Source organism: Anthonomus grandis, chromosome 15 (genome assembly GCF_022605725.1).
Source record: "Anthonomus grandis grandis chromosome 15, icAntGran1.3, whole genome shotgun sequence".
NCBI classification, from domain to species: domain Eukaryota; kingdom Metazoa; phylum Arthropoda; class Insecta; order Coleoptera; family Curculionidae; genus Anthonomus; species Anthonomus grandis.
The window spans coordinates 22,145,704-22,167,917 of NC_065560.1; the positions used below are offsets into that span (position 1 = coordinate 22,145,704).

Here is a 22,214-nt window from a genome sequence, read left to right on the forward strand (position 1 = left end):
TGATACTAGTTTTACCTGGAGTAATCCGGATATTTCTACACTTCATAGAACCGTATCAAGTGATTTAACTACTATCAAATCATGGTGCGACTCTAATCTCCTTTGTCTCAACATTTCCAAAACTAAAATGTTGTCCTATAAAAATACCTTGCAATCTTTTGTACTTGGTAATGCAACAATTGACGAAGTTGATTCTGTAAAGTTTTTAGGGCTAACTGTTGGCAACTCGTTAAAATGGGACACACATATTGACTTTTTATCAAGAAAATTAAGTTCCGCTTGTTTTGCGTTAAGATCAATTTCTAAGGAGCTTAACCTGTCTACTTCTAGAACAGTTTATTTTGCCCTTTTTGAATTGCACCTTCGATACGCCCTTCCATTCTGGGGTACATGTAGTGCAACTCAATTTGACCGTATTTTTAGACTACAAAAGAGAGCTTTACGTTATACACTGAGACTTAAATACAGAAGTCATTGCCAGCATTTCTTCAAAAAATTTCAAATATTAACTTTTCCATCTTTATTCATATTTGAGTCCCTTTGTCTAATACGCAAACACGGTTCAGCATCTGATAGGCCTTCCCATAGTTATCTACTTAGAAACACGGAACATGATCTATACCTGCCTACCCCACATTCAGAGTTAGTCAAAAGTTCCATATTATATAATGCAAAAAAAATGCACAATCATCTGCCATTGGAAATTAAATCCATCACATTTTTTTTTGCATTTCGTAAAGCATTAAAAGCATTCTTACTGGAGAGAGCTTTTTACACAGTTAACGATTTTATTTTGTAATCATTGATTTGAAATTTCGCACTAGCTGATTATGTATTTTTACTATCTGTACATGTTTAGGTATACTGCTTTTTGTAGCTATTTTAGGATTTTTTATAATTTTTTACGTTTTTAAACATTTTTTACATTTTTTTTTACGTACTTTTTACGTATTTTTACGTAGAGAGATTTTTTAATGATCTTTTTTTTTGACATTGTATACATTAAATTGTATATTTTATAATATTTTTGACTACTTACAATTTTCAAATTGTATTAATCTGTATATATTGTAGATAATCTATTCTATTCATTTATTTTTTTTTTAAATTTTGTTTCGTTTTTCTTTTTTTTAATTGTGTTTTGTTGGTATTTCTGTGTCTTTTTTGTTTTACAGTTTTGTCTACAAATTGTAACAATTTCTTGACAATAAAGCATTGATTGATTGATTGATCCTTTTTTAACTCGACTTTGAACCACACGAAAAACTATACAGTAAGCAAGCAACATTATTGCCTAATAAACATATTTTTATAAAGCATTTTCTAGGGAATTCAATATAAACAATTTATGCAAACATTTTAAAAGTTGCTTTAATTTGATACTGTACATGCGACCGAAAAGTAGAGCCTTAAAATAAAAATTAAATTCAAAAATACCTCTTAAAACTGAATATTTCTTAAGTACGGTTGTTCTCTTACCAATTAAAATTGACGGTTTAATTTCGTTGACCAATGCAGCGAAATCTTTTGAAGGAGCGTGATCTTTGGCGTAGTACTTTTTATGACCCTCCAGGTTACCCTCAGGCCTCTCATTAGCCAACAAACCGTCAATGTCAAACATCCAAATCTTGCTTCTGGCATCTTCTATGGAGGCTCCTTCCAGAACCATAGCTGAATGTGAACACATCATGTTAAAGCAAGGCTAATTAATTTTTTTTTAACAAAATTCTATTTCTTAGAAGGTAATTTTTCTCCACAAAATAAAATGTCAATCATGTTTTAAGAGTGATGAATTTCGAAGAGATGAGTCATCATCATCGGATTCAACACTTGGTTTCGCTGATTAAAAATAAATAAGATTTTATTAATTATTCACACTTACCTCTTACTACTAAGTCAGCGATACCTAAGGAGGCACCTCCAGCACCCAGGAAGCAGATGGTATTATCAGAAAACTTTCTTCCGGTAATTCTATGACTAGCCATAAGACCTGACACCGCTACGCTAGCGGTACCTTGAATATCATCATTAAAAGTGCAGTAATAGTCCCTATATTTCTTGAGTAACCTAAAGGAATTTAAGCTTATTAGAGACCTATTGGGAAATTAAAAGAAAAAAATGTGTATGATTGCGTGCGAGGAAACGGTGAACACCTACTTTAATCCTAAAACTTTACTTGTTCGTTTGCAGTGTTCCTCCCCGGGCCCCGGAATTCATGTTTCGCCTTGCTTTACCGATAATTGAAGAGTCGGCTCGAACAACGTGGTAACTCGCAAATTTTATGAAATCGACTTAATCATGGAATAACGTTGTATGGCACCTAAAGCAACTGTATAATAGAAGAATATCCCTCTCTTTTTAAATATCCCCCCTTAAATCAAATATTTTAGTTTGCCATTTTGCCGATTTCTTCGGAACAAAGTTGTAAGTAGTAGCGCACGAGATTGTTTGGGCGAATATTGTTACATTTTTGACGTCATGTCTGTGGTAAATTTATCGGATTCGTTGCAGAATACATTAAATCGTGGTAAAAAACGCAAATCTAACATTGCTCAGTGGCAAAACAATAAGTCAAAGTTAGCTAGAGACAAAGGAGTAGAATATCTAAGTAAAAGAAAGAAGATGATACCGGCAATGGTCCCGCCAGAAGAGGTAAGTCGAAAAACGTTGTAACTGTTCTATTTTGGCACGGAAAATTAACTGTCATGCGTTCGCAAGGTTTCTATAGTTTATGAAAACATTGATGAAAAAATGTAACTGTATTGTTTTTACTGTGCAGACTATGTATTTAAGAGTTTATCATTTTGTTGGAAAAGTTAGGACCTACATATTTAGCATTATAATTTTTTTAATGTCCTTACGTCATTCATAATATTACTAGTACCATATCAATTTTCATCATCGTTTCATTATTGCCTTCATATAGACATATTCTCTTGCTTTTTAGAATGTTGTATGTCGCTGTAAAAGGGGATGTTTTGCTGCAAAGCTAGAAGGCAATAAACGTACGATTTTTCCAAAATTCAGAAGTCTTACTTATAATGAACAATTCCAATTTCTCGCATACCAATGTATTAAGATAGGTGAACCGATAAGCCAAGTGTACAGTTTTTCATTATTTACCTCTTGAGCAAGATAAGATACGAGTTTGCCAAAAAACTGTCATAGATACCCTTAGAGTAACACCCCGAAGAATACAAATGTTAGTAGAAAAATTGAAGAACAATATTGACATTAAAGATTTCCGAGGACGTCATACCAATCAGCCACATGCTATTCCAGGAAATGTCAAAGAGTTCATCAGGGAACATATTTCGTCTTTTCCTAAACAGGAAAGCCACTACTCACGATCAAAAACTCATACAGAGTTCCTGTCCGAAGATCTCAACTTAAAAATAATGTATAAGCTCTTTTGTGAAAAATATCCAGAGCATAAGAATATATCAATCAGGACATACAATGATACATTTTCAAAACTGAATCTAAAATTTGGATTCCCTCGTTCTGATACATGCACATTTTGCGACAAGCATTATATTAAGTTATGTGCTGCCAATACTGAGGAAGAAAGACAGAAAATAACACAAGACATGCAAATTCATCAGATGCGTGCTAAAGCAGGGTATGCACAAATCAATGAAGATACACAGCTGGCAAAAAGCAATCCATCTAATATCTTTGTTCTATTAATTGATTTGCAACAGGTCTTATTCTGTCCCACTTTACATCACTCCAGCGTATTTTACCAACGCCAGTTGTCGAATTATAATTTAGATATACATGATGCGACATCTAACGATGCGTTTATGATGCTGTGGAATGAGACAGTAGCAAAACGAGGATCCATAGAAATTTCATCTTGTTTACTGAGGTACGTAAAAGAACATTTCCATCCATTGCAAACAGACGAAAGAAAGCAGCTAATAATATGGTCGGACAGATGTGTGGGGCAGAACAATAACTGGCGAATCATTACAACTTTAAACTTACGGAATCACTATGGAATAAAATTAGTTCTGAAGACCCAAATACATTGTTTACAAGAGAGACTCATAACGTTCTTCGACCCTGGAAACATATTACCATCGTGAAAAATATTGCAAAATATAAGGCTACTACTTTACCGTTTTCCAGCATGGCAAATTTGCCGTTGGCATATGATAGACCAATACCTATTTCGGCTGCTAAAAAAGGTAATTTAATAGATATGTGTCTGTATATGAATCCAGTTTATCATCCTTTTTACGAAAATTTGTTAACTGAATGAGTATTACTTTCCCTTACACGTTTACATTTACAACATAATATACTATCAGCCTACTTTTAGTATTAAGATTATTAATGTATTTTTTGTTCTACTGTTATTTTTTCTATATTATAGATATTGAAGTAGGATACAGTATAGATTTAGTTATTAGTCTCACAGTTAGTTTTGTTGGGTTTTACGTAAGGCAGACTGAAAAATAAAAATATATTAGTTCACCACGTTTTTTTAATTTGTATCCCAGACTTTATAGTGTATTGAAAAATGCGCAAGTTATGGAAAAACGTTGTAAGTTACAAAGCAGTTACAACGTTATTCCAAATTTTTCTTGTATAGAAGACTCTATAGCCTAAACTATGGATAAATCGTGTAAATTCAAGCCAAACCGCATGAAACAACGTTGTTACTGTCATGATCATGCAACGTTTTTCCATTTTAAAGTTCAAAAAAAAGGTATATAGATTTTTGCTCCTCCTGAAAAGTTCAAACAATGTAAGTTACAACGTTGTTCGAGCCGACTCTTCAATTTGCGAACCATGATTTGCGGATTAATAGAAATTTATAAGAATTATTGAAACATAATAATATTCAATATTCGACATAATTTAACACAATATATTTCATGGTTAGTTTCATTCACTTCAAGAAATTGTGGATTTTTGTATAAGGTATTACATACATTTTTAGACCCGGGCTCGCTTTCTTGTTTTATTTCAATATGTAAGGTCCAAATAATATTAATAGTATTTACCGGGCTCAACGATTTTTCTTTTCGTTACTGTAATATTTTGTTTTGCTGAGCTTAGGATTCTGTATTTTTATCCTCTGGTTAGTGGCCTTCTATCAATAGTGTTTATTAAGCAAATATGTGTCGCCTTTAAAACTATATTTTGTTTAACCCAGATACTCCCACTTGACTTTTAAATGGACGCTGGAATATCGTTTTTTTTTCTCGCGAAGTTAGGCCATTCTTACAGAGATGGCGCTACTAACACTGTTTTGTTTATGAATGCATCAGTTAATTTTGACATTTGCTTAAACATTTATTGTTGTTTATTTGATAACGGAGGCAAGTCTTTTTCGCTATTTTTTTTAGTCGATAATGGACAACATCTGGTAAGAAATACTTTATATTTATTTTATATTTTTTATAGTTTTGTATAAATATCAGTGTAAAACAGTTAATTTTATAATATTTTATATTTGAGAATAGTTTTTGGTTGTAAACAAAAGCTAGGTTATGGTGTAATAAGTACCGTCCTTTTAAAAGGCCAGTGGGAATATAGGCTACTTTTTAGGTACTGAAAAAAACCATTGAAAACCACTGAAAACAACCAAACGATGTATTATTATTATTATTATTATTATTATTATTAACTTCAAATGAATTATTGGAAGAGGTTGAGAATATTGATAACAAAATTCGCTCTCCGGATGCGATTGTGATTCTGCCACCAACAAATGCGTAATGGGTATGTGACAGACGAGGACTCTGGCGACGATGACCAGGTCACAATGAACAATCTTCCCGGTAAGTTATCTTTTTTTATATGTACCTTATATCATATTATTTTATTTTAGGTAGTTTGCTTAATTCTGAGGCTGAACCTGTTTTCAAAGCAACCAGTCACGCAATCGATGACAATGAGGATAACTTAGATGATAGTGATGATGATGTGCCTCTATCTAGTTTTATGAAATATAAAAAAAAGTGTAGGAATAATGACTGGGTTCGACAGGACATTACAGATACTTTACCGATCTGGTACGACGAGGTCACTCCAATAAATAATAATCTTTCACCCTTAGATATTTTCAACTTCTTTTTTTGACGAAAAGCTCTGGGATATGTTAGTTGAATACACAAATATTTATGCGGAACAACACAATAGAACTTGTGATGTATCAGCAGACGAAATGAAATGCTTCTTTGGAATTCTGACTTATAGTGGATATTGTACTGTATCCAGAAAAACCCTATATTGGCAAAACAGCTCCGATGGAGATCATAAAATCGTATCTGAAGCTATTTCAAGGAACCGATTCGATTTTATCATGCAAAATTTACATTGTAGTAACAACCTGGATTTGTTTTTGAAGGTGGTAGACAATGGTACAGTGAAAACATCTTGTCGGACTTGCATTGTCTTATTTATTTAATGTAACACGACGTTTCGGTTGGTAAGTATCTCCAACCGTTATCAAGTGTAAACTGACAGCAAACTACTATTCTATAGGCTTATATACTAGATGTGTGCAGCGATGTGGAAAGTCTCTACACCAATGTACCCACAGGAGAGTCTCTTAACATCATCCGAGACAAACTAAGCAAGGATGCAGCTTTCTCAACTCGGACCACACTGCCTCTGGACGGGGTGATGGAACTTTTGGAGATCTGTCTTCGTAATTCTTACTTTCAGGTCAAGGATAGATTCTACGCCCAAGACGAAGGACTTCCGATGGGTTCACCCCTTTCCCCAGTAATAGCAAACATCTTGGTTCGAGGAACATGCAATAGATGCCTCCCATTGCAAACCCAAGCTCTGGCTTCGATATGTGGACGACACCTTCATCATCTGGGACAAAGAGGAAAAAGCACTTCAGGAGTTTCTGTTTCACCTCAACAGTTTCAGACCAACAATCAAGTTCACGATGGAGACAGAGAAGGACTCAGCTCTACCTTTCCTAGATGTCCTCGTTAAAAAGGTCGGTGGAAATCTACGAACTTCAGTTTATAGAAAACCAACACACACGGGCCAGTATCTTCACTATGAGTCCAACCACCCTGCAACCACCAAAGTAGGCATCATAAGATCCCTCTACAATAGAGCTCGAACCATCTGTAGAAGCGACGAGGATCTCAAGACTGAAGTGGATACCATCTACAAAGACCTACAACAGAATGGATATCCAAAGAAGCTAATAAGTAGGACCATCCAAAGGACGCGTCCAAATCAAATTAGAGACGAGGCCACCACGACAACCAGACTTCTACCCATACCTTACATTAGGGGTACATCGGAACAAATCCGACGCATTACCAGCAAGTACAATATTAGAACTGCCTTTAGATCTAGCACCACTATCAGAATCGTGGTATCAAAGACCAAACCAGATGGCCTGTTGGATACCAAAAATTGCGTCTACCGGATCCCATGTGAGTGCGGTGGTACTCATACATAGGTGAAACGAAGCGCCCCCTAGAAGTCAGAGCGAAGGAACATCGCAGCTGGACCCAAAGAGGAGAGGTTTCTAAATCCGGAATAGCAGAGCACGCGTGGCATAATGGACACAATATCCATTGGTCAGAAGCCAAGATTCTGCACAAGGAACAGCATATAAGAGGCAAACCAATACGATGGGGCTACAAGTTTTGGATGGGAACAGACAGCAGAGGTTATATCGAATGGTTTGAACCCTATCAAGGCTCAACGACTCCACTTGATGAACGGTATAAAGATTTAGGTTTAGGGACGAACGTTGTTTTAACTTTTGTTGATAAATTTACGTCGAAAAAAGTCGTTTGCCGTTTCATCTGTTTTTTGATAATTTTTTTACCTCTTGGGATTTGCTTTTAATTTTAAGAGACAGGTGTAATAGAGCAAGTGGTACTCTAAGAGAAAATCGAATAGCAGTTCCTATAATAAAATCTAGCAAAGATCTAAAAAAAGAACACAGGTACGTTTGAATATGCTTTAGAGAAAACCGAAAATATTATAGTTTGCCGCTGGAATGACAACAACACTGTTACTATAGCTTCAAATTGTGAGTCTGTATTGCCTTCAAGCAGTGTTTCTCGATTTTCTCAAAAAGAAAAGAAAAAAATAAATGTTTCTCAACCAAAACTAATAAAGATTTACAACCAAAGCATGGGAGGAGTAGATAAAGCTGATCAAAATATTAGTCTTTTTCGTGTAAGTATAAGGGGGAAAAAATGGTATTTTCAATTGATTTGTCATGGATTGGACATGGCAATTCAAAACGCCTGGCACCTCCACCGTCATTATGGCGAAAAATTAGACCAGTATGCATTTCGAAGAACCATTGCTAAAGGAATTTTGGAAACTTTTAAAAAAACCAATAAGAGAGGGCCTCTACGTCCTAGGATGGATGACAGAGAATTATTGCGTTACGATGGAAGAGACCATCTGATCGAATACCATAACAATCAAATTAAATGTCGTTTTTGCCATAAAAAAGTGCAATTTAAGTGTACTAAGTGCAATGTAAGTTTGCATCCCAAATTTTGTTTTATTACATTTCATACTCAGTAAGGTTTGTTTCGTTAATGTTTATTATTTTCTTAAATAAATAACGTATTTTTTTATACATATCCTATATTATTAAAAATCCCCTAATATTCCCACTGACCTTTATAAAGGACGGTCCATATCTCTAAAACCGCCAAATTAAAAAAAAAAATAAATAAAAAATTACTTTTTAGATCGTAAATACAGCATTTTCAGTAAAAAAATATAACATTAAAAAAAATAGTTTCGGGAGTATCTGGGTTAATGTAGTAGTCTCGTGGAGCCCATTGTAGTATAATCATTATTATATTTTCTAATTTAATATTTTCTTGAATAAATAACTTTATTAAACTATTTTTTTGTTTTGTCATTGAATTCTGAATCCTGCTGATTCTAACATTTTCGTCAATAATAGTTTCAAGTAATAATAGAAATATCAAATTTTTATATTAATAGAATAATTATCAATTAAAAATTCTTGATTATTTTTTACCTTCACCCTGAAATTTCGTTATTGTATATTTTATAATAAACAAGATATAGAGGATTTTATAAAATACAGTTTTTTTTTCGCTGTATTTCCGTTGCTAGTCAGAGTTCAAACAAGTAGATGACAGATTGGAGAACACTGGAACTCTTAGTCAATAAAACGAATGAATTAAACCGAAAAGTTGATCAACTAATTGCTGAGAATAAAAGCCTGTGAGAAGAAATATCTAGCTTAAAAGGGAGCAAGCCCGAAAATGGTTCTATTTTGCAAACTCAACTACCCCAACCTATTAAGAGCTATGCATCTGTTGCACAAACAAATAAGATACTAGTAACAAATCAAAAAGGTACTCAAAAAGACGCGAAACAAATAAAGAATGATTTGAAAACTAAAGTGGATCCCAGTGACATCGGAATTGGGGTAACTATGGGACGAGTAACAAAAAAGGGCGGTTTGATTTTAATTGTCAGAAATTCAGTCTAAACTTGGTGAAAATTACAGTGTCGATAGGCCTAAAACCTTACAACATCGAATTCAGGTAATCGGACTTAATGGGAAGGAGCATGAGATAAGTGATAGTGATATTATAAATAAGGTAATCAAAAAAAATGATCTAAATAGTAATTGTAGTAATTTTAGCTTAAAAATATTGTGTAGAACCAACGTTTTAAACCATAGATTCAATTTAGTATTCGAAGCTGATGATGTAACCTATAATTTGTTTATAAATAGGGGAAAAATGAATATAGGGTGGAATCGTTGTCCTGTTTACAATGAATATGGAGTAATTAGATGCTATAATTGTTGTCAATTCGGCCATTTCAGCAAAGAATGTAAACAAAAAAAAGTATGTTCCAAGTGTAGTGAAGAACACGACATTAGGAATGCCAAAATCATTTTAATAAAGTGTAAATTGTATCTTATCAAATAAAAAGTATGGAATGTCTCTAAATGTCGATCACTTGGGATATAAATCAGTGTAAAACACTGAAGAGGGTGGAAAACATGCAAAAAAATAAGTTTTTTAAATAGCAGTTAGATACTAAAATGGCAAAAAATTCAAGTATTGTATATTTTAATTGACAGGGTTTTTTAAATAACAAGGATAATATAATTGTATTTATAAATAATTGGCAACGAAAGCTCTTATTCTCATCTGAAACTCATGTTTGTGAGGAAATTGAGCACTGTGAGTTAAAGATCAATGGATATAGAATTGAACAGTGTATCACAAATAATAGAAGAACTGGAGGAGTAATGGTTTTAATAGGAAGTGACAATTAAATATTCCTTAAGAACTGTAGAGTACGTGCAAAATTATGTGTGGTGTTTGTCTATTGAATTTTCCTTACGTAGAGTTAAATATCTGTGTACTGTTATGTATCATTCTCCTCAAAAAGAAAATGCAAAATTTTTGGATTATTTCGGTAGTTATCTCGATCAGGTCACTGTGTTTGAGGGTATCAACATAATAATGGGAGATTTTATTTTTGATTTACTGAAGCCTTCATTTTATGGTGAAAAAATTATATCCCAAATCTATGCAAATGGTTTTAATCAAATTGTTGATACTCCCACGCGCATTACTGATAGTAGCAGAACCCTAATTGATTATATTGTCACAAATGATAAACATATATCTTATAAGGTACACTAAATTTAGTGACCTAAAATTAGTGCCCACTGTATATTGTCTATTTATCCCGAACAAAAATTTTATGAAAATTGTGATATAGTCATTTGGTATCTTTTTTGATCTTACTAAAGCATTTGATACCATTAATCATGCTTTACTATTAAATAAGATCTTTCATTATGGTATAAGAGGACCGGCTTATAAATGGCTTGAATCATATTTGACAGGTAGAACCCATGCTGTTAGATTGAAAGTTAGTGGTCAGGTGATTGGGCAACTGTCGTTACTGGGTTTTTACAGGGTAGTGTTCTTGGGCCCATTTTATTTTTACTTTTTATTAATGACTTGCCTCTCCTGGTTAATGACAGCTACATAACACTTTTTGCTGACGATACATCAGCAGTTGTCTCAGGTACTGACTATCAGTCTACCCACTCAAAAGCCACCAAGTGTATAGCTGATATTGCGGGTACTTTTAAAAAAGAAAAATTCCTAACTATAATTAACATCTATATCTTGGAGTGCGCATGTCAAGTACATAAAAATCTTTCAAACTACATGAGATCTGGAGATCTTAATTTTTATGAAACTCGAAATGCAGATAAATTATACCCTTTTACCCGATTGTCGCAGGTACAGGATGGTCCGGAAATTACATCTCTCAAAATTTTTAATCATCTCTTATGTAGAATAAAGAGAGCTAAGACTTTTCCAACTTTTAAGAGGGCTCTTAGGATCATGTTAACTGACTGTCCTTTTTATTCGTTGACAGAGTTCTTTAACTGTAGATTTATTGACTAAATTAAGTTAAATTTGTTTCCCTTCATATCTTTGTAATTTTATACTATTTTTATTAGCATTGTCGTTTTTTATTGATAATTCCTATACATTGTTATGATGTCGATGGAAATGATATGAGTTGACCATAGATCTATGAAAGAATATAGTACAGATAGGTTACAAAATTATGTTTTTGGGACTGAATGGACGAATGACAGTGCGGATGTAAATGTGTTAGCAAATATTTTTGTAAACGACATTACTAATATTTTAAATCAAATGTGTCCTAAACGAAAGTCTGTTATAAAACAGAATTATCTGCATAAGGGTTGGATAACTGAAAATATTAGGGAAAAGATGGATCAAAGCGACAAACTGTATGTTAGAGCCGTCAGGGAGAATAATGATGTCATCTGGAGAGAATACAAGAAACTACGAAACTCTGTGGTTGGTCTAATTAAGGGAGAAAAGGATAAGTTTTATAGAGAAATTATTGATGGGAACAAAAACAATCCCCGCGAAATGTAGAAAAATCTAAAAACATTACTTCCAGGAAAAAACTCTTCATTGCCTCAAGAGATTAAATTCGACAATCAATTAATATCTAAGGAATTAACAATAGCTACAGAATTTAACAAATATTTCATAAATAGTATTGAGGAAATTGTAAATAACATTCCAGGGAATTATTTTTTTGCAGTTGAGATGGATGCCACTGTTGACCAGTATGGTAAGTTTTCATTTTTCAAAGAAATATCTTTAATTGATTTAAAGAAAATTTTAAAGAATTTAAAAAAATGTGGGGGGTGGTGAGAATGGGATCTCAAAACGGGTGTTGTGCAATGTTTGTGATGTTGCTGGAAATCGTTTGTTGAATATTGTAAATGCATCACTTTCAAGTGGGATTTTTCCTGAGGCATGGAAGGAGTCGATTGTGATTCCTGTGCCAAAGGTTCAAAATACTTTTTATCATAGTGAATTTAGACCCATAAATACAGTAGAAATATATGAAAAGGTGTTGGAACTTGTTGTCAAAGAACAATTACTGAATTACTGCAATAATAACAATATTTTGGTTATAAATAAGTCTGGTTTCCATGATAGTCACTCTTGTGAATCTGTAATTATTAATATCTGTCATAGTTTTCTAAAGGAAATTGACAAGGGTAATTATGTATTGGCAGCATTTTTAGATTTCCGAAGGGCATTTGAAACAGTTGATAGAAAGATCTTATTGAAAAAACTTAAATTTCTTGGTATTGGGCAGACCGTATTAAATTGGTTTGAATCATATTTATCCAGTAGGCGACAAAAAAGGCGTTAAATTTAAAAACTGTTTTTCAGAGTCATTAAATGTTGAGTTTGGAGGTCCGCAGGGTACTGTTTTGGGTCCTCTATTATTTCTACTTTACATAAATGATATAGTCAAATCTGTTAATCGATGCAAAATCGAATTATTTGCTGATGATACAATGAATTATTTGTCAGGGAATGATATAAATCATATGCAAGAGAGTGTGATTAATGATCTAAAAGGCTTGTTTGAGTTGGTTTGTAATAATAATCTTAGTATCTATATATTTCAATGTATTAATAAATACATTGAAATCAAAATTTTGTTTGTTTAGAAAAAAAAATAAGTTGTCAAATATTGATTTGGAAAACTTGAATTAGGATCAATGACACAAGAATATAGTCACGAAAACCAAATTAAATATTTAGGAGTTATATTTGATTCAAATCTAAGTTTTTACGCACATGCTGACTATATCACAAGAAAATTTGCAAAAAAAGTTGGTTTTATTGCCAGAGTTGGATCTAAATAATTGTCACTGGGTACAAAGTTGTTATTGTATAATAGCATTGCAGCCCCACATCTCGAATTTTGCGCAACACTTTTGTATAATCTACCAAATTTTAAAATAGAAAAACTGCAACTTGTACAAAATAGAGCTATGAGAACCATTTTAAACTGTAATAGATACACACCTATTTCAACAATGCTTAACGTATGCAATCTGTAAAACAAAAAATTATGTTTAATGTATATGTTTTATTATTTAAAATTAAAAATAACATGTTACCACAGTATATTTGTAATAAGATTAAATTTTTTAGTGATGTACATAGCTATAACACAAGAAATTATAATGATTTTATTTTAACCGATAGATGTGCATCTAGTCAAATGTTGAATTCTGTTTTATATAAGGGCTTGTATGAATATAATATGTTGCCAATTACTATAAAAATTGTGATGGTTTAACTGCATTTAAAAAACTTCTGAAAGAGCATGTTTAAGTTTAAATTATTATTTGTGTATTTTATTTATTATGTTTTGTTTAATTTTTTCTTATGCCGTTTTTTTAAATTTTATTTGTTTAAACAATACGTTAGTAGGAGTGCATTTGTGGTCTTATATGTGGCTTTTAACAACTTTTGGATGGGCCACTGTGGGGAAAGACCTAGGTCGGGGCCGAGGCGGTGTTTGCGGACCGGAATAAAGCGGCATCCATGGATTACCGGGATGCTGTGGTTCCTGGAAAAACCGGGGCACCGCGGGTTCTCGCCGGGTTGACCCCTATTCAACCCAATTCAACTAGGCCACAACTTGACCCAGATACAGGTGTCGTCATTGCCGCTATGCGATTTTATATTTCTATAGTTTACAATAACTTGTTTTGTCAAATCATCGGTTTGCAGTGACCCACGTATGTATTAATTCGATATTTGTTATTCCTGCTTACGAAAGTAGGTTATAATGTACTGGGTTTACAAAAATATTATAATTTCATTGAACTTCTTTTTTAGTATATCTCAGTCTTATTGTACTCATTTGGGAACTTAATAGTTTGATTCTTATACTATACATGGAAATACATTTACAAAATAGTTATTATTTAAGCCTTTAAAAATTAAAACTTTTCAATCAAATTCAAACTAAACTTTTATCATACCAAAAATGGCATGATAAAAGATTCTTACCTGAAAGCATTGTGATTTCCGAAATCCTCAAATTGAATTAAGGTATCTTGGCCATAACGTTTCACAACTGCCTCCATAAATTCGTCAAGAAAGTCGTCATATAATTTTCCCGTCACACGCTTCTGTCGTAGACCTACATATAAAGGATCTTCAAGTAGGGTCTGAAAATAAATACAAGCTTCATTGTGTAAATTCCAAGATAATAAAAGTTGGAAAGACTATGTCTCTGTAGTAAGATCCTAAAAAATGCATAGGCGTCAAAGGAACCTTTTGTCTTTTGAAGTTTTTTCGGGTTTGCAATGCCTTGAATACGGCAAATGTTGCGAATTGAAAAACTCAGTGATGTGTACCGAAAAACTAAATACTACGATAATAAAATTGATCAATGTAAAAGTGATAGACGCAACGTGTGGAGGACAGTTTACCAAGAAATAACAAACAATCTAATGATTATATGGATGTTGATTTAGATACATACAGGGTGTTACAGAATAAGCTGCTGATTCTTAAGGGTGTTAATTTTTAGGTAATTTTAAGAGGAAATGTTCAAATAAAGATATGTCCAAAACTCCTTAGCTTTTGAGCTACAGAGTGTTGAAAGTTGTCAAATTTGGGAAACCCTGTATGTAAAATAATGTACATATATTTATAAAATAAATAAATTTCTTTTTTTTTTTTTTTAAATAATAAATTGACTATGTATAAAAATGTTTTTTTTTCCGCAGTAATCGCATGTCGGACGAAAAAAGTCAAGAACTCAAATTTACCCTAAAATGAATGGGGATTATAAAAATAGTTTTTATTTTACGGAAAGCAGTGGCGTACATATGATTCAGTTTACGTTCTTGTGCGGACGCCACTGGTTAAACGTTCAAAAAATCTCCTACATCAAAAAATGGCTGTTGATACTCAGAGGTGTGTGCTACATATCTAGGAAGTTAATAAAGTTATAATGAAGAAACGATTTTTTTCTTAAGATTTTAACACTTTGTAGCTCAAAAGTTAAAGAAAGGGTTTAGGACACAGCTTTATTTGAACTTTTTTCTTAAAATCACCTAAGGATTAACGCCCTTAAAGCGTTATCCAACATATGATTTGGATTTCACAGCATGTTCTACAAAGTGGTCGTGAGCACCAACCACAAGGATATCCAAACAGCTGATTATATTAGATTGTCTTCTGTCCCAGCTCCCTATTCACTCGCATGTTATCTTGGCTGGAGATTTTAATATTAATTATCCAGAGGTTTCCTTACCGCATTTGCACTCACCCTGCATGTTAATGCACCCACTCGTATTTTGTCCTCTTCATCGACCACTATTGATTATTTCTGCAGTAATTTGGACGGTGTTACCTGTTCAGTGCCCTCAGTGGGTATATTAGTTCAGGAGGGTGTGTATGTGCAATTCCCTGGTGACTTTTAAAAAACAAATCTGGCCGCCGCATTGGGAGAGTATTCAGTGGGAACAATTTGAATTTATTTTCTCAATCCATTTCATCTGTTAACTGGAATACATTTCAGACTGCTCCACAACCATTTTCTTTCTTTTATTATACATTGCGTGATAAAATAAATATCTGCTTTCCCTTGGTTAGAAGACTTAAATCCAAGAGACGAAAACCATGGATCACCGCGGGACTAAAAACATCTGCCCAAAATTTGCGATTCTTAGCAAGACTTCGCAAATCTTGTTATATTTATAAAAAAAAAAGTTAATAATACTTTAATAATGATTTAATAATACTTTATCTTATTCTCTTGGATTAAACGAAATTTGAATGGACGGATGGGTAATTAGAAAAAGGAGGGTAAGGGAAGTGAGGGTTAAAAAATGGGTACAAGGGAACCAAAGGAAGGAGGGAGAGAGGAGGGAGACTTACTAGAGGTGATTACTATAGGCTCAGGGAATCTTCTCAAAGGCAAGCCGACTAGCACTAACCACATTGGTAGAGTGGCGTGGATTCCATAAAAGTTCAATAAAATATAAGCGCCACCTGTTTTATCCCAGATGGATAAGAAAATCCCGATGGCCCAGAAAACAGATTGTTACTGCCCCACTCCAAGATTGCTCTAATATCGTTGATGGTTGAAGCTACTTGTTGCTGCCTAAGATTCTGAGAACTTGCGGCTGTCGTTGGTTTGGCGGACTTAAATGTGGAAATAAGTGTGCTATCGTCCGCAAAGCTGTAGATTGGATTGACAGTGGTTCCTAGCAGATCGTTTATATATATCAAGAAAAGGGTGGGGGATAGAATCCATCCTTAAGGGACTCCAGCGTTAATGTCAAATTTGTCGGAGAGGTATCCATCGACGGCTACTTGGATTGTTCGTTGTTCAAGAAAACTTTTGATCCAATTCAATAATGAGTTTTGTATGCCGATTGAGGGGAGCTTGGTTAGTAGTCCCTCATGCCACACTCTGTCAAATGCCTTGGAAATGTCAAGAGCGACTGAGCGGGATTCGCCGTGCTTCTCCATGGCCTCCGTCCACAAATGTGTGATGTAGGCCAGAAGATCGCCGGTGGATCTAAGCTTTCGGAAGCCGTATTGATGATCGCTGATTAGTCCAGATGATTCCATATATCTTAACAGTTGTTGGTTGACTGCTTTCTCCATAATCTTCGATATTACTGGAATCGGGCGGTAATTGGAGGGCATCATCTTCTTGCCCTTTTTGGGTACAGCTTGCACTCGAGCAGTTTTCGAGGTTGTTGGAAATTGGCCCTGCTTATACGATGCCGTGAACAGTCTACATAAGGGAGGAGTCAATTCGTCTGCACAACGTTTCAGTATTAGGGCTAGAATTCCACCGGGTCCAGAAGCTTTGTTGGTGTCTACGCTTTTAAGAATTTTATTTATAATTCGTTGGGGAAACGAAATTTCTCCCATCGATGAATTCACCCTTGGCAAATATGGCGGTGTTTTGCCTTGCGAGTGCAGAGTAGAATTGGACGCGAAGAGTTTACCCAGTAAGTTGGCTTTTTCCCTTGCTGTTACCGCGATAGAACCATCATCTGCCGTTAGGGGTGGCAAGGCCGACTTAGCAAATCCTTGACTAACGGCTTTCGATACCGACCAGAAAGATCTTGTTCCATTTGGGCAGTTTAGCGGTTTGTTTTTGATCCTGTTGTGAATCTCTTTGCATTCATCAATAATTCGCTTGCAGTTATTTCTGGAGGCTAAATAGTTCCTCCGATTTTCGATGGAAGGATGTTGACGCCATTTGCGATATGCTGCGTTTTTAGTGTTTACTGCCTTTTTGCAATTCAGGTTGAACCATTGCTTGTTGTTTGATCTGCATTTAGTAGAAAAAGGGATATAAGCTTCCATTCCTGCCAAGATCGTCTCGGTAATTTGGTTTGCACATTCTGAGATGTTATTGGTTCTAAAGCAGACTTCTTTCCAAGGGAATGAGCGATAAAATTCCCGAAGATGGTTCCACTCTGCTGATTTATAGTGCCATACCTTCCGCGGCATCGGAGGATCCTGCGTTTTAACCTCCAACTGACGAGAGACTGTTATCAATTTGTGGTCCGATGTTCCTAGGGGGGCATGTACTGATACAGTGTACGAGTCAGGGTCTGAAGCCAAGACCAGATCTAGGAGACTCGCGAACTCGCCGTCTCGATCGGGGATTCTGGTAGGTTCCTCCACAAGCTGCGTAAGCCTGCATATGGTGGCAAATAGCTCAGCTTCTCGTCCTTCTTGTTGCAGAAGCACAGCCAGTTGATATTGTGAACGTTGAAATCACCCATGACGATGATTTCTGCGCTTGGGTAGTCAATTTGCAAATGGTTAATGCAATCAACCAGGTTCAAAAAGAGCCGTCTATATTGGGTGTCGCTTGGTGGTCTGTAGATACAGCAGATAAATTTCGTGGTACCACTGGCTATTATTTTGAACCACATGACGTCGAAGTCCGCAGGTTCAAGCGTTTCCTCCCGCTGGCAACTCAAATCGTTCTTGACAAATACTGCCAATACAAAGTTTAGTCAAAATCGGGTGTGTAGATCGTATCCAGGATAAATGAGGTGAACATTTGTTGTTGAAGGTTTCACCTTTGTTTCTGCTAATGCCAGAATGTGAGGCTTATTTGATTGCAGGTATTGGTGTACTGCATTAATATTGGTGTTTAGGTGATGTTGCAGAAATTGATTTTTAGGCTTTGATTGATTCTGATGTTCTTGAAAAAATTATATAAGGATTTTCTTCGTCCCAAACATGGCTATTCCTACTATTAAAAATACCGTCTCTTGTGAAAGAGGCTTCATCGGTCCATAAAACATATCGTAAAAAATTTGGTTGCGCAATGATGTGATCCAGAAGCCATCGACAAAATTAAACTCTAGGATGAAAATCGGCTGCAGTCATACCTTGAACTTTCTGGAAGTGGTAAGGATGCAGTTGTTGCTCGTGTATTACCCGCCAGACAGAAGCGTTACTCGTATTCATATTCTTAGCGATGTCACGTGTGCTATTTGATGGTTGATCGGCAACTCGCTGAAGCACCTCTTCTTCAAATTCGACTGTTCTTACGGTTCGGGCAAAACCAGTATCATGCATCTTGGTCTTAAACATGCCTGTCTCAGCGAGCCGCCGATGAACCGCAATAAACTTTTTGTATCCAGGATGCTGTCGTTCGGGATAACTTTAATGATACAACCGCGATTCTGCTCGTGCATTGCAGTTTGTTGCTCCGTATGCCAAATGCATATCCGCCAATTCTTAATTGGTAAAGTTTTCCATTAACAATAAATATTTAAAAATTGTAAGCTATAAAATTTTTAAACATGACATTGAGAATTGACATTGATAAGCGTTGATTTTAAACAATTGTTGTTATGGTATCATGTACAAAAGATAAAAATTAATGCAGCAGATCCTATTTAGGTAATTAATGTTTTTTATAAATTTTAACGCGTCTTAGGGCCGTAGTGGCGTAGTGACGCATTTCCGGACCTGGGTTCCTATACTCAAATGGATTCTTCTATTGCACTGAACAACCCCCAGAAGTTTGATCCCATAGTTTTGAAACACCCTGTATTATGTTAAACTCGTTAGGAAATACATTTTTTCTTGTTGCACGAAAAACCATATTTTTATTTACCTGGTTATTTGTTCCTACATCAAGCACTATAGGAAGACATTCGTGAGGCTTGATACCGGCAAGGGCGGTATACAAGGCAAGTTTTCCCACAGGAATGCCCATACCACAGGCACCCAAATCGCCAAGGCCCAAAATACGCTCTCCATCGGTTACTACTATTGCTTTTACGTTTGGTTCAGGCCTAAAAATAATTCCATTATGTGATATCGTCGTTGCTTTACATTAAAAAGAAAAAGTTTTTTGGGATATAGAACTGCTTGAAATTTTCGAGCGACGTTTCAATTCTTTATTGGGTCTTTTTCAGGCTAAAAATGCAAACTATGGTAGGTACATGTTGTTCTTCTAGACATCTTATTGTCATTATATAAAGTGTGAACAAGGCCGAATATAATTCTCTTTCATCAGGACTGTTTATGTTTCTTTATCGATTGGCGGTCTCCTTAACCACATCGCAGTCTAAACAATGGCGAGAATGCCGAACAAGGAAAAAAACATGAATAGCTCTGGTCTTAGCTTAGTTTTCAGTCTTTACGTGACGTTTAAATTGTTAAGTTCTATAATTCGTAATACACTTATTTGTTTTACATGGTTGTTTAAAATTCATCAAAAATAAAACATTTATTTATCTCTAACATATCAGAAGTAGGATAGAATCCACCGTGCTTTCTTTATTTTGATTAAAAAAAAAATTGCAAAAGTTTAAGACACCATGTCGCCGCGAAAACGGAAAATCCGGCGTCGCAAACGGTTTGCTTCGAAAAGTAGCACGTCGAGTAGTTCGAGTAGTGAGTGTAGTAGTTGTAGTACTAGCAGTAGTAGTGATCGTGACCCTAGTGCAAAAAACAAGAAGTTACGGCGTGAAATAATGAACCTAAAAAAGAAATTGCGTGGTAAAAGTAGTAGTGGTTATCAAGGTAAAATTGACAGTGTGCCAAATTTCAGCGGTAATTTTAATGACACTATGAATGTGACCCAATGGATCAATAACATTGACTCTACTGGTGATGTATTTGATTGGGATGAAAAGGCTCGCATATTCTGTATGATTAACAAATTACGCGGAAATGCGAAAACCTGGTATTATAACCAAGAAAGTATGAAACTTACTTGGGAAAAATGGAAAGTGAAACTGGAAGAAGCATTTCCACCCCAACAGTCTATTTATAGTAAGCTTAAAGAGTTAGTGAATATAGAGCGTGAGCTGCACCAACCCCTCGTAGACTTTTACTATCGAAAATTGGCTTTAGGTCAACAGTGTCAATTACAGGACAAAACCATTGTGGATATAATAGCAAGCACCATAAATGACCCGTTTTTAAAATCAGGTATTAGAGCAGCAGCTTGTGTAAGTACAAAACATTTATTACAGTATTTAATATCGAACACTGAACGTTCCCGAGATATAAAACGAAATTCGATACCCATGAGCCGGTATAAACATCATAAACAAAGTGCCCGTTCTTCCTATTTAAACCGGGGTGAATCTGAAACATCCGAATCTAAGATAATTACGTGTTATTTATGCGGCAAAAGTGGGCATAAAAAAATAGATTGTGCAGATTACAAGTCAACTAAACAATGTTCTTTTTGTAAAATAAAAGGACACTTAGAAACCGAATGTTAAAAAGCAAAGACATTTAAATTCGTCTAAGCATGAACTTAAAAATGTTTCATGTGTCTCTAATAATAAGAGAGATGAAAAATATTATAAAACGGCTTTGAATAATAAACAAACTTTATCGGTCTATGTAGATTTTGGTAGTAATTGTAATATAATTAAGTTAAGTGTTGCTAAGCAATTAGATCTTAAGTGGCAAGACAACGACAGTGTTATTGTAATATGGGGGTGCGCATGTAAAACCTATAGGAATGTTAACCGCCGATATTGAAATAGACGATGTTTGGTTAAGTACAGATTTCTTTGTGGTTACTGACGATATGCAGTCGACAGATTTATTAATCGGACAACCGATAACGGAGAGCGATGGTATATTTGTTTATAAAACGGCGGACCTATTAAAGTTGACTCAACAAAATGTCTTTGATAGTTTACCGAGTTTTGACTCGCAAATAATAAATAATAACCCGGTAAAACTTTGTTGTCAAGATAATATAGAAACAAAATCGGGTGTTAATTTTATATGGGTAATTGCTGACTCAGTAAATAATAAAAATAGAGATTTAATAGTTACAGGGTCGTCACAATTTCGTGAATCTTTATTAATTGTGCCATCAAACAATGTGATTCAAAGGGTATTTTAGTTGTTATGAATTTAGGGTCTAAAACTGTAAGTTTAAAGTCTAATACATGTTTAGCTCGTGGCATAGATAATGTAATCGGTGAAGATGCCACACAAGATTTTCGTGTTAGTCATATAATAGAAAAATACCCTTGCTTTGAAGAAAATTTATCTTTGTTAAGTAATATTGACCTAGAAATGCATATAGAGCTTACTTCGACTGTACCCGTTAGTTATAAGCCTTATCGTTTGTCATTGTTTGAAAGGGATCAAGTTCGTGAGATTGTAGCAGACCTCTTAGAGAAAAATATTATAGAGCCAACTACATCAGCTTATAGTAGTCCTATCCTATTAGTTAAAAAGAAGACAGGTGACATACGCATGGTTGTCGATTACCGAAAGCTAAATGAAATTACAGTGAAGGACAGGTATCCCTTACCTCTAATCGCAGATTTGTTAGAC

At 34.7% G+C, this 22,214-nt stretch overlaps 2 protein-coding genes across 2 annotated transcripts in view; one reads left to right on the forward strand and one right to left on the reverse strand.

The window, feature by feature from the left end:
• LOC126744870 (NADP-dependent malic enzyme) overlaps nucleotides 1–22,214 on the reverse strand; it is a 131,825-nt gene that overhangs the window by 54,809 nt on the left and 54,802 nt on the right. The window contains exons 4-7 of the mRNA XM_050452437.1: nucleotides 19,513–19,693; nucleotides 14,406–14,566; nucleotides 1,883–2,067; nucleotides 1,480–1,671 (exon numbers count right to left, since the gene is read on the reverse strand). Coding sequence (XP_050308394.1) covers nucleotides 1,480–1,671; nucleotides 1,883–2,067; nucleotides 14,406–14,566; nucleotides 19,513–19,693 — 719 coding nt within the window. The remainder of the gene's footprint in view (nucleotides 1–1,479; nucleotides 1,672–1,882; nucleotides 2,068–14,405; nucleotides 14,567–19,512; nucleotides 19,694–22,214) is intronic.
• LOC126744882 (piggyBac transposable element-derived protein 3-like) lies at nucleotides 5,667–6,475 on the forward strand. Its single transcript, XM_050452455.1, has 2 exons — nucleotides 5,667–5,795; nucleotides 5,846–6,475. The coding sequence occupies exons 1-2, from the start codon at nucleotides 5,726–5,728 to the stop codon at nucleotides 6,094–6,096; spliced, it is 321 nt and encodes a 106-aa protein (XP_050308412.1). The 5' UTR covers nucleotides 5,667–5,725; the 3' UTR covers nucleotides 6,097–6,475.

Bases quoted from the DNA above. Each gene is read 5' to 3' on its own strand.
- LOC126744882 (XM_050452455.1), top strand. From the start codon at position 5,726: ATGCGTAATGGGTATGTGACAGACGAGGACTCTGGCGACGATGACCAG. The intron at 5,796-5,845 runs GTAAGTTATCTT...ATTTTATTTTAG, and splicing joins CACAATGAACAATCTTCCCG to GTAGTTTGCTTAATTCTGAG.